Here is a 12,121-nt window from a genome sequence, read left to right as displayed (position 1 = left end):
TCTAGGCTTTTCCCTCCCTCTCAGCGTGTAGCATGCACCGAGGTGCTGCAAGGTGGATTTAAAGCCAGGAGTTTCCTTCGCATCTTTTTACATCTGCTGTGAGGGAAGCCCGTTTCCCACCCTTTAGCAAGAGATGGGGGCAAAGCAGGATTTGAGCCCTCATATGCCAAGTCTCAGGCTGTCTTCTGTGGCCAGCTGGGAAGCCACTCCATTTAAACCCTGTTCTGACAGGTTTACAGCCAATGATGTCCAACCAGCAGCAAACATACCAAGGTGTAATGGGAGTACAGCAGGCACAGCCCCCCGGGCTCCTCAACAGCCAGAGGAACAGCATGGGGGGCCAGATGCAGAGTATGATGGGAGTGCAGCAGGCGCAGCCCCCTGGTCTTCTCAGCAGCCAGAGGAGCAGTATGGGGAGCCAGATGCAAGGCCTGATGGTCCAGTACACTCCACTGCCTTCGTACCAGGTAGGCATCAGTTGTTCTCTGAAGAAGGGCTGCTGGGGAAGGGGGCCTCAGCTGCAGAAACCTCGCAGGAGGTGCCCTGTTCCTGTGCCTGAGTGATGGAGCCGGAGGTGGAGACTTGCTCACTTTTTGAAGATAGTGCATGCTTGCCAGCGTGGGGAGCGCACGTCCACGTTTGATTCTGTGTGGGACATGTCTTGAGAAGGAGGACTGAGTGCAGCTGGTCCCTTTGCTATTGTGTTCACAGAGAAGCTGGGAGAGGCAGCCCTTGTCTGGGCAGGGTTGCTCTGGGCTGCAGTAGACAATTGTCTGGCATCTCTTCTACCTTGTACGGACCTTGCTGGTGTCTCCTTGGGGCCAGTTCTCCCTGCTCCTGCTGTATCTTACCTGTCATTCCATAGGGCTGCTGCTTTCCTCCCTGCACAGGTTCCGGTGGCCAACGAGTCCCAGAGTGTGGTCCAGCAACCCTTCCAGCAGCCAGTGCTTGTGCCAGCTAGCCAGTCTGTCCAGGGGGGGCTTCAGGCTGGAGGTGTACCCATCTACTACAGCGTCATCCCAACTGCCCAGCAGAACGGCACCAGGTAAAGCTTCTGTATCTTTGGCCTGCCCTGGGGAGAAGGGGGTCCTGCTGTCCTACTGACAGGGCATAGCATCCTATTCCTGCTGCTAGAGGAGGTGGCCGAGCACCGCAGGTGCTGGTCATCTCTTGAGTTTGCTCAGTCCTAGCTCCCGTAGTCAGTGCTTCCTGGACACAGCTGTCCTGCAGCACGCAGTGCTTCCTCTGCCCCTCCAGAGGCAGCTGTGTTTCCAGCCATCTCAAGTACTGAGGGAGCTGGTGATTGCTTGCACAGATGGGCAGGCTGTTCCTCCCCATCCCCAGCACCTCACCAGAGCACTCTCTGCTTCACAGCCCTTCGGTGGGGTTCCTTCAGCCTCCTGGCTCTGAACAGTATCAGATGCCACAGTCCCCATCGCCCTGCAGCCCACCACAGATGCAGCAGCAGTATTCAGGTAAGAGGGGCCACCGGTCAGGGTTGACACTGATTCTGCACAGATGGGATCAGGTTTTGTAGGGACTGCAGTGAACAGAACTGCCAATTCAGAGCCAAGGCTGGCAGCTCCTGTGCAGTGGGTTTCCTTAGTCTTACCCATCCCACAGCTTACTGGGAATTACCAGGACATGGCACAGCGACTTCGCTCCATGCTGATGCTGGCCTGTGCCTGGCATCTCCTGGCCAAGGTGGGCAGGCAGGGTTAGGAGCAGGGAGAGGGAGCTGCCTTGGGCTGCAGACTCCCTCTGCCGGCTTGGTGTCACCAGGGCTGCTCGTGGGACCAGGGAACCTGTGGATGAGAGGAGCGTCAGGATTCCTGCATCCTGTCCCAGCTGCAGGGAAGTGAGCTGGGGCCTGGTGAATTGGTGCAAGAGCTGGAGCCAGGGTACTCGAGCTCTGCGCCCAGCTCTGTGATTAGACCCTTGGCCCAAAGTTTTGCTGTGATGCTCAGAGAGGTCACCCGAGTTGCCTTCAGCTTGTTCCCTCTGCTCGCATTTCTCCTGGATTAAAAGTCATCACTCTCTGATACGAGCTGTGATTGTTATCAGAGAGGGATCCCAGCCAGGTCTTGGTGGGACCTTTTTTCAGCCCAGATGGGCAGGCAGGAGTGGCAGAGGAGAGAGTACAGAAGGGGTGTCGTAGGGAAGAGTGCAGAGTTGCACACAGCCTGGCCAATATTGCTGCTGTCATCTCTCCCCAGGGGTGTCTCCATCAGGCCCTGGCGTGGTTGTGATGCAGCTGAATGTACCCAATGGCCCCCAGGCCCCCCAGAACCCCTCCGTGGTGCAGTGGAGCCACTGTAAGTACTACAGCCTGGACCAGCGGGGGCAGAAGCCAGGAGACCTGTACAACCCCGACACCAGTGCTCAGGTATTGAGAGGACTGGGAAGGTGGCAGCTCATCTTTTGGGAGCAGCCAGACAGGAGAGAGAGGACACCAGCGTCCGAGCTGTCTGAATGGGCTGGGAGATGGGGTGGGTCACCCATGGTGGTGAGTCAGGTGTGGGACCAGTCACAAGCACTGGGGCTGTCTAACACTCTCCCTCCCCCAGGCCAGCACCCAGCTGAACAGCCCCATCACATCCCCCACCCAGTCCCCAACGCCGTCTCCCGTCACCAACCTCAACAGTGTCTGCACGGGGCTGAGCCCTCTCCCTGTCCTCACGCAGTTCCCCCGGCCCATGGGCCCAGCGCAAGGTAAGGGAAGGGAGCGGGGACAGCACGGGGCTGGGTCTTCCCGGCCGTTTCTCCAGACCCCTACAAACACTTGCTTCTTTCTTACAGGTGATGGGCGCTACTCGTTGCTGGGCCAGCCGCTGCAGTATAATCTGTCTATCTGTCCCCCACCACTGCTCCACAACCAGCCCAACTACAATGCACACCAGGTAAAATGGGCCCAAACCCCTCTCTGCCCACCCTTTCACTGTCCTCAGAGCAGAGCAAGACCCACCCCCCTGCCCCTGGAAGAAGCGGGTCTCACACACTGCCCTGCGGATGCCCCTCGGTTGGGCAGCAGGCTGCCTGCCCCCGCTCTTGCCATCCCCGCAGCAGAGCTGCCATGGTAAATGGATTTCCCTGGAGCCTGGCACTGGGCTCAGATTTCATCCTGCTCCCAGCTTTACCCAGAAGCAGTGTCAGCCCCGAGTCCTTTGAGTGTCCTGGAACCGTGGTTGTGCCTTGATCTCATCTAAGTCACCCAAGCATGGTGTCACCTCAAAGGTGCCAGTGTGTGCAAGGTTCATCCGGGTGTCCTCATTCCCCTTTGCAGCCATGGCCCAGTCATGTTTGGTCTTGGCCCCTGCTCCCAGGATGCTCTGTGGGCATGGTGAGGCCGCAGGGTCTCCTCAGGTGACACACAACCATTTCTATTCTTTAAGGGGCAGACTGGAATGAAACATGGAAACCGGAGCAAGAGACAGGCCCTCAAGTCTGCATCCACTGACCTTGGGACAAGTGATGTAGGCAAGTGACCCTCCTCAAGCAGTTCCCCCTTTGCCCTCTGACTAGTCCCCACTGCCCGGGGGCAGCTGGCATTGGCAGAGACTCCAGGTGCCATCTCTGCCCACAGCAGCATCCCACAGAACCCATTGCTGGGGGTGGCTGTGGAGAGCAGTTCCTGCCTGCCACTGCCTCCCCCACACACACAGCCCCCCCGCAGCCCACGAGGCCTGGCTGGGGCCGGGGGGGGGGGGGAGGCATGCAGCAGAGCCAGTCCCAGTGAGCTGCACCCATCAGGAGGTGGGGGGACAGGGGTTGCTCAGGACCCCAGTAAACACTGCCTGCTCTGAGCAAAGCTGCTGAGGAAGAGTGGGGAGAAATTTTTGGAGAGTCGGTGATGAGCAGTAGGACACCTGGACCCTGTTCCTGCCTCTGTGAGGGTTGAAATGATTGAGCGGGTGGAGCTGGCAGAACTCGTGCATTTTTATTCCTCTTTCTCAGCAGAAAGGGAGTGTCCAGACCCCTGAGATCTTGTTCCCACCATTGCATTCCCAAGTTACTCTTCCCTCTCATGCTTCCATTTCCCAGGGGGGCCAGGAGCTGCAGAGCCCTCAACTTTATAAAGGGCCTTGGGATCTTCCAGGGGTGGCTGCGAGGGCTGAAATCCCCAGCGGATTCTCTCTCTCAAAGGGGAAGGGACTCCCTGTTCCTCACCCTGGGGGGGTCTCTACTTGGTCATCCGGGCTGGAGAGAGAGGCACAAGTCTGGCTGCTCTCCACAGCAATACAGGGCTTGCTAGCTGGGCGTGAGCCAGGCATCCTGGAAGCGAGGCAGTCTTCACTGGCTCTCTGGAGGCTTGTCCCCCATGTCACCAACAACAGCAGCTGGTTGCAGGGGTCCCTTTAAGAGCTGCTTCCGAGAGAGCTGCCCCCCTCCTTGTGGCTGGCATGTTCATTACGATGCCGCGTTAATATTAGCAAAGAATCCGTTCAGGCAGCCCTCTGCTAAGCCCCAAAGCCGGGGCTGGAGGCAGGAGGCAGCAGAAGTGTTTGGGTACCACGGAGCAGAGGCAAAGAGGTTGGCATGACGCTAACCTGGGCACACAAGGCCCACAGGGCAGCGTCACATTCGGGATCTGCACAAGTCCTCTGTGAGCACAGCCTGTCTTTCTCCCTCCCAGGGACAGAAGGCAGGAGAGCTGGGTTAGTTCCTGGTCCTGGTACCCAAGGATCAGGATAGGAAGATGGGGCAGAACACCTGGGAAAGCCCTAACTAAAAAGCCAAGCCCGGCCAAAGGAAGCAAGGAGGGCTTTGTGCCACTGGAGCCGTGGGCAAATGGGAAATACCAGTCTCCTCTTGAAGCAGGCCGTGTGGGGACCGGGATGTGGCCAACAGAAAGGACCAGGATGGGGCACTGTAGGGAGCAGAATGGTAGGGGCAGTTTGAGGGGGAAGAAGTGACTGGCTTAAAAAAATAGATTCATAATGTGGGGACAGCTTTGCAAAGCGCTGCTTCCACAGGCAAAGTAGAGGTGACCTGCTCCAACCCCAGAGCTAGCGAGGAGCCCACGCGTCAGCTCTCACTGTGCCGTTGCCACCCAAGAATCTGCTGCCGCTGACACGTGCTGTCTTTCCACTGCAGTACTGGGTCGAGTTCTGGAAGTGACAGACCTGCCCGAGGGCATCACGCGGACAGAGGCTGACAAGCTCTTCACCCAGCTTGCCATGGCTGGTGCCAAAATCCAGTGGCTGAAAGAGACTCAGGGGCGCCGTGGAGATGGAGGCGGCGGGGACAACAATGGGACTCCAGAGAACGGCAGGCACAGTGACCTTGCTGCCTTATACACCATCGTGGCCGTGTTCCCCAGCCCGCTGGCTGCCCAGAATGCCTCCCTCCGCCTCAATAACTCCCTCAGCCGCTTCAAGCTGCGTGTGGCCAAAAAGAACTATGACTTGCGGGTGCTGGAGCGTGCCAGCTCACAGTAGGGCTCACACATGGGCACAGAGCACACTGGACTGCGGGCACTTCCCTCTGCCTTCTCTTTTCCTTTCTGCCCTCCCTTCCTCTCGCCTTCCCTCCTGGATATATTTATATGGACATAATTAAGAGACAAGAAATTGATTTTTTTTTTATTATTATTATTTTTGGAGTGATGCCCATGCCCGCCCACCTTACCCTGTGTATATTGTTTTGTTAAGCACTGTGTTGAACCGCACATACAGGTGTTGATTGGTATGTTCACTGCACATTTTATTTAATCAGGTTATTATTTGGGGGGTATTTTTTTGTTTTATTTTATTTGGGGGGTTGTTTTTAAATAAAAGAAGAAAACTTGTCCATCACTTTAATGCTGCTTTCCCGTTCTCTGCCAATACCAGTGGTAGAGGCTGTGTGTGCCGTCTCTTCGGGGTGAGATGACAGCCAGGGATCAGAAGGGGCACTCACAGGAGGATGTGTTCCTGCCCCGATCCTGCACCCGTGCTTGGCACCTATGAGGGCTGTCAGCTCGCGGCATGCCAAGGCTGGGAGCTACAGCTGGGCCAGGAGCAATGGGCACTTTGACCTGGGGCTGGTTGCCCCACTTGGCTATTCGTGGCCTCTTTCCCCAGCTGCTGGCCCCGTGCAGCTGTGCAATGGCAAGAACAGGGGGGCAGGGTCCCCAGCTGTATCCCCTGCCAGGAAGCAACATCTTCCCCCTGATGCCAGGGGAGCAGCACTGAAGTTGATAGGTGCAGGTATCACTGTGTCCTGCGCTGTGGGTACAGGAGTCGGGCTGGCACCGTGCTCGCCGTGGTGTTGCGCACAGCAGCTGCAGCCTCTTGCAGCATCTGGATGCTACACCTTCAAGGGCAGGTGCAAGCGGAGGAAGCCTGCTCCTGGTGGAGCCTGGAAGGGGAGTGAGCTCCAGCCCCAGGCCTGGTGCAAACTCCTGCCCGCTGCCACCCACAGCCTGGCAAGGTCGTGGGTGCAGGGACTCTGGCGCTGGGGTGCCGGTCCAGTTCTGGGGACCTGCAACCTGCTGCAGGGCAGCGTGATAGCAGTGGGGTCCCCTGCTCTGTCTCAGCAGGGAGCAGACCAGCAGGATTTGTGGCTAGAGGGTATGGGGCTGAGCTGCCGTATGAGAGACCCCAACCACACCGCTGCCGCTCTTCCTCTCCCAGCTGCAGGGGTCTCAAATGCAAAAGCAAGCAAGACATCAGGGCTGGAGCACTCGCTGTGCCCCGGCCCCGCTGCTGCCCCATGCCAGGGGGTGGGTGGCCCCTGGCACGCCCAGCAACCACTAACGCAAATAGCCGGTGGCTCCTCTCCACCCGCTCCCCTCCTTGGGCTCCAATTTCTCGGCGTCAGCCTCCGCCAGCGCTCAGCTGTCTGTTCCCCTCCGGCCTGTCACTCCCGCCCGCCAGGGGACTGGGGCAGCTGCCCCCTTCCCTGCGCACCCGGCACGGAGGGCTGGGGGCTCCGCCGCCAACGGGGCCCCAACATCGGCCACACTTGGCGGGGTTTTTCATCGCAGGGCGAGAGCTCCAAACACAGCGTAAGTGTGTTCCCGTACGCGGCTCCCCCCTCATCGTGGCTGCTGACCCCCGTGGGCCCCTGCTCCACCCACGCTGCTGCAGGACCCCAGGGCTCTTTGCACCCCTTGCCCCAGGACTCCCCAGCTCTTCCCTGCTGGTCATCCTAATTGGTTTCCACAGGGACATGGGGGGTGGGGGTGGCGGGGGCTTCATGTTAGGTGTCCCCAAAACCAGTGATGTCTGTGTAGAAGGACTGTGGGGATGGCTGACAGTCAGAGCTGGCGTGTTTGGGGGATGCAGGAGCAGATCCTGCCCCCATGGTAGCATGGCGCTTCTGTGGAGAAGAAAGCAGGGCTGCACGGTGATGCCAGGCAGCGTCAAAGGCATGTTTGTCCTAAGGGGCCAAGAGTGGCACCGTTTGCAGTTTAATGGTTGAGATGGAGAAGTCTAGACAGAGACGGACACGTGTAGGTAGCCCAGGGTCTGGCTGGCAGCACTTGGCACCACATCCACCACGAGCACGCAGCAGTGCTGTGCACGTTGGGCTGGGAGCCTGCCACCCCCAGCCTGCGCAGCAGGGCCCGGGGGGTACCCCAGGGCTCCAGGACATGACCCCCACGGGACTGGCCCTTACTGGGGCAGGAGGTGGTGCTGCTGGGGCAGAGGGAAGCACTGGCTTGGAAGATGCTTCCCATCCAGCAAGTTCTGGCTGTTCCTTTCCCCCACTGGGCACCTGCAGCGGGAACAGCCCCAGCCAAAGTGATGTCTCTCTTCTCCCCTTGTAGCATGACAGAGAAGGAAGTGCCAGAGCCACCAGCAGCTTCACCCACTTCAGGTGGGAAACCCAGGAGCCGGGTAAGTGGGTGCCCACAGGGCAGCAACTTTCTGGCATTGCCTCAGCCCCAGGAGTCTTTGTGGGGCCTGGGGATGCCTGGTGGGCTCCTGACCCAGCAGGGCACTGGGTGGCCATTTCCCAGCTTGGCTTTTCCCCAGGGTACCCACAGCCACAACGGTGCTCAGGAGTCACAGTTTCTCCTGTTGTGGTGACCTCATGGCACTGGGAGGAAGGTCCCTGTCCTCACAGCATTTCTGACCCAAGGTGCCTGGGGTCTCTTCCCACTTGGGGACAAAGGAGTGTCTGGGTCAGAGCGAAGGGGCAGGGGGCGAGGCACCAGCTTCTCTGCCTGCCTCACCCCACATGCCTGCCGTGTGCAATGCATCCTCTCCTGCCCCGGCAGCTACAGAAGCTGAAGCAACTTTTCCAGCGAAAACCCAAGGAGGAGACAACGCCAGAGCCGCAGCCCAATGGGGAGCTGGTCAGCCCTTCAGGGGGACCCATCTACTACATCTATGAGGAGGAGGAAGAGGAGGAAGAGGAGGAGGAGCCTGAGCCCCCTCCAGAGCCCCAGAAACTTGTCAATGACAAACCCCACAAGTTCAAGGATCATTACTACAAAAAGCCCAAGTTTTGTGATGTTTGTGCCCGCATGATTGTCCGTGAGTCCTGAGGGGGCTGGGGCTGGGGGCCATGGCCAGGGTGAGTGCTGGGGGACAAGGCTGGAGAGGACTTCAGCCCAGCCGTCCCCACAGCTGCAGTGTCACATTGCCTCTCCTTTCTGCCCCTCTTCCCCCACACACCGCCAGTCAACAACAAATTTGGCCTGAGGTGCAAGAACTGCAAAACCAACATCCACCACCACTGCCAGTCCTACGTGGAGATGCAGCGCTGCTTTGGCAAAATCGTGAGTGTTCCCACCAGCCCTGGGCTTGGGGCACCCCCTCGCAGGGAAGACCAAAGCACCATGGCAGGGAGCGGCCGGCTCGGTCCTTGTGGCCATGACCCAGGCACAATGGCCCACCTCCCTTCCTGGCTCTGAGGGGGGACCGCAGAGCGGGGACCGCAGAGGCATCACCTGCCTGCTGCATGGTCACCTTCTGGGTCCCCAGCATCCACCCGCTCCCCCTCAGCTCTCACAGGAGGGCCCAAGGGTCTGGGTGGAGGCTGATGCTCTGACCTCCTTTTTCCCTCCAGCCCCCAGGGTTTCGCCGGGCGTACAGCTCACCCCTCTACAGTGACCAGCAATACGCCTGCGTGAAGGACCTGCTCTGTAAGTACTGTCCCCACGCTGGAGTGCCCCATCTCCTTGCATCCTGGAGCTGAACCCCTCTCACCATCCCTGTGCCCCTGCAGCAGACAACAGGAGCGACCCCGTGTTCGAGACCCTGCGGACGGGTGTCATTATGGCCAACAAGGAACGCAAGAAAGGGCAGGATGACAAGAAAAACGTGAGTGCAGGGTTGGCCTGTCGCTCCAAATGCCCAATGGTCCCAGCACCACAGCCTACACCCCATTGCCACCCCCACCTCCCTGCCTGCTCTGCACCCCCTGACAGCTCTCTGCCTTGCAGCCTTTGGCTGCTATGATGGATGAGGAGCCAGAGGCCACGAAGCCAGAAGGAGGCAAAACTGAGGGCGGTGAGTGCTGCGACTGCAGCGGGGCTGTCTGCACACGGAGAGGCAGGGAACTGGGGGGAGCTGAGCCTCAGCCATGAGCATGGGGCAGGGAGGGAGCCTGATGGGGACGGAGTCCACCAGGATGGGGTTTACTCTGCAGAAATGGGGAAACTTCAGTTCAGGTCTCCACCTTCTCTGCTTCCCCTTGTTGACCTGGTCACAGGAGATCCTTGGGAAGAGGCTGGTTGTGGGGCAGGGAGGCAGCACCAGGAGAGATGTAACCCCCCTCCTCCCATTTCCAGGCACCTCTGAAGGGGACAAGAAGACTGAGAAGAGCGCAGCAGATGACAAGGTATCCGTCATCCTCACCCTACATGCCAACACCCCCCGGCCTTGGAGCAGTGTAGGCAGAGGCTGCAGGGATCTCCTTGCTGGGCTCCCTGGAGCTGTCCTCAGCCTCTCTGGGGCCCTGAACCCCTCTCTCCTCCTCCCTCAGAACAAGAAGCCACAGCCAGGGATGCGTGGTGGCTATCTGCAGTCTCACTATTTTGTGGCACTTTACCGCTTCAAAGCTCTGGAGAAAGATGACCTAGATTTCCCGTAAGTTCCCAGCCACATTATGGGCATAGGAGTGATGAGGGGAAGGATGTGGCATGTCCGTTGCAGAGGGGGACAAGTCTTCTCCTTAACAGTGAAGTCTTACGGCCAGGAGGGGTCTCTGAATGAATGAATGAGGGCAGAAATTAGGGCTACGCTGGCTGTGGTTTGGGTTTTGTGGCTTTTCTGCTTGCCCCAGTGTGCTACACATTGAGCAGGGGTCCCAGCTCTCTGAGCCAGCTCTCCCAGCTCCCGGGTGTTGGGCACAAGCCTCATTTCCAAGACTGCTGGTGTCTGTCTTGATGTGGTTTCTTGCACCCCAGACCTGAGGCTGAGCTGGTCATGTCTGTCCCCGAGCTTGTGGGCTGCGTGCATTCCTTGACCTTCCCAGACACAGGGATCTAGGAGCTGGTGCTGTGGGAAGAGTAATTTTCCTTGCCAGCCTCAAGGTGTACTATGGTGAGGGGGGTACCTGTGCCCCCTCACACTGAGCCCTTCTCTCCCTTTGCAGGCCAGGGGAGAAGATCACGGTGATTGACGATTCCAATGAGGAGTGGTGGCGGGTAAGGCTGGTGTCCTGCAAGCGCGGAGGGGAAAGATGCAGAGCTTAAAGCAAAGGGAGAGGTCAGCTGGGAGTGCAAATCGCACCCTGAGGGGGACACGGCCCCCTAGACCTCCTGTGTCCTCATGCCAGCCCATGACCTGCAGACTGTTTGTCATGGGGGAGTCTGGGGATCATATGGATTGGCTCCAATCCCCACCTCGCACCCATCCACTGATTTCTTTCAGGGGAAGATCGGTGAAAAAGTTGGCTACTTCCCTCCTAACTTCATCATCCGGGTGCGGGCAGGTGAGCGGGTGCACAAGGTGACACGCTCCTTCGTGGGCAACCGGGAGATCGGGCAGATCACGCTGAAGAAGGATCAGGTGAGACTGGACTATGTGGTGGTCACAGCCCGTGGTCCCTCAGCCCCCACCCATCACGGCTGCCCCGCTGCACCCCGCAGCTGCTCCCTGCCATGGCCCGCATCCATCCCCATACTGCCCACTGCCCCCAGCCCCTCGGACGAGACCAGCTTTGCCCAGCCCCCCCCACCTTCCCCTGGGGGTTGCTGCTGTCCCCCTGCTCTGTGGGGCCCTGGGGTCTCACCTGCCCCCCTCTCGCCCCCAGATCGTGGTGCAGAAGGGTGAAGAGGTGAATGGTTACGTGAAAGTCTACACCGGCCGCAAAGTGGGGCTCTTCCCTGTGGATTTCCTGCAGGAGATCTGAGTGGGGCAGCATCTTAGGGCCCCCCAGCCCAGGGGGACGGATGGACCTTGGGTGCAGGGAGCTGCCGGAGCTGGGCAGGGATGGGGATGAGGATGGTGGGCACCTCCATCCCGGATGCCTGCAGCAATGGGGTCTCCGGTGGGGACTGTCTCTGCCAGGACCAGGGCAGGCTGAGAGTGTGGGGGATGCCTCTTCGGCTGTTTCCCCCATGGGGTTTTTGGTGGCCTCAGAGAAACTGGATGCAAGGAGGGGGCACCCCTAGACTCGCTTTGGAGGCCACCTAGCCCTCCCCCCCGCCAGAGGTGGTGGGTGCTGGGTGCCTCGGGGGTGTCAGTGTGGTCCTGTCCCACTGCTCCGGGCTGTGTAATCCTGAGTTTTGGCAATACATGTCTGCTCCCCAACCCAGAGCTCTCCCTGGTTTGGATTTAGGGGGGTGGGGGGCGCACTGGGGGGCTGCCGGTGGCCCCGGCTGGTGCTTTCCTGCTCCCTGCGACACCCAGTGCAGCACACCCCAGTGCCCTGCGCGTGTGCACACACACCATCCACCCTCCCCGACCCCCCCACGCCAACACGGTACCCAGGACCCCGCGTGGGCCCCCCACAGCCAAAGGCTGTTCCGAGCACGTCGGAGCCCAGCGGGTCCCGGGGGGGGGGGGGGCGCGGTCGGCGGGAGTGGCAGGAGGCAGGACCCCCCACCGGCCCGCAGCCCCGGGGGGGACGCGACGGGACTGGGGCCGCCCCGCGGTGCCGAGCGCTGGCGCGGGGCCCGGCGGGGCCCGAATAGGGGCTGCAGGCGACAGGTGACAGGGCCCGGGGACAGGACGAGTCCTTG

The 12,121-nt window shown here is 59.9% G+C and overlaps 2 protein-coding genes across 16 annotated transcripts in view; both read left to right on the top strand.

The window, feature by feature from the left end:
• The window catches only part of R3HDM2 (R3H domain containing 2), a 61,591-nt gene extending 55,796 nt beyond the window's left edge, over window positions 1-5,795 (top strand). For 14 of the 15 annotated variants that reach the window (XM_056322015.1, XM_056322020.1, XM_056322016.1 and 11 more), the window contains 8 exons: window positions 232-467; window positions 891-1,045; window positions 1,375-1,475; window positions 2,217-2,386; window positions 2,568-2,712; window positions 2,800-2,900; window positions 3,393-3,477; window positions 5,095-5,795. In XM_056322015.1, coding sequence (XP_056177990.1) covers window positions 232-467; window positions 891-1,045; window positions 1,375-1,475; window positions 2,217-2,386; window positions 2,568-2,712; window positions 2,800-2,900; window positions 3,393-3,477; window positions 5,095-5,438 — 1,337 coding nt within the window. In that variant the 3' untranslated portion in view covers window positions 5,439-5,795. Of the gene's footprint in view, window positions 1-231; window positions 468-890; window positions 1,046-1,374; window positions 1,476-2,216; window positions 2,387-2,567; window positions 2,713-2,799; window positions 2,901-3,392; window positions 3,478-5,094 lie in introns of those variants that run through there. The other variant, XR_008819028.1, reaches the window with a different exon arrangement.
• A 1,074-nt stretch (window positions 5,796-6,869) lies between these two features.
• Window positions 6,870-11,610, top strand: STAC3 (SH3 and cysteine rich domain 3). Its single transcript, XM_056322395.1, has 12 exons — window positions 6,870-6,988; window positions 7,754-7,823; window positions 8,207-8,465; window positions 8,613-8,710; window positions 9,001-9,076; window positions 9,163-9,254; window positions 9,377-9,443; window positions 9,725-9,774; window positions 9,919-10,022; window positions 10,531-10,582; window positions 10,809-10,946; window positions 11,191-11,610. The coding sequence occupies exons 2-12, from the start codon at window positions 7,755-7,757 to the stop codon at window positions 11,287-11,289; spliced, it is 1,104 nt and encodes a 367-aa protein (XP_056178370.1). The 5' UTR covers window positions 6,870-6,988; window position 7,754; the 3' UTR covers window positions 11,290-11,610.
• The last annotated feature ends 511 nt before the right edge of the window (window positions 11,611-12,121 follow it).

This window comes from Falco biarmicus, chromosome 19 (assembly GCF_023638135.1).
Source record: "Falco biarmicus isolate bFalBia1 chromosome 19, bFalBia1.pri, whole genome shotgun sequence".
Classification (NCBI taxonomy): domain Eukaryota; kingdom Metazoa; phylum Chordata; class Aves; order Falconiformes; family Falconidae; genus Falco; species Falco biarmicus.
This window is presented reverse-complemented; position numbering and strand designations above follow the sequence as displayed.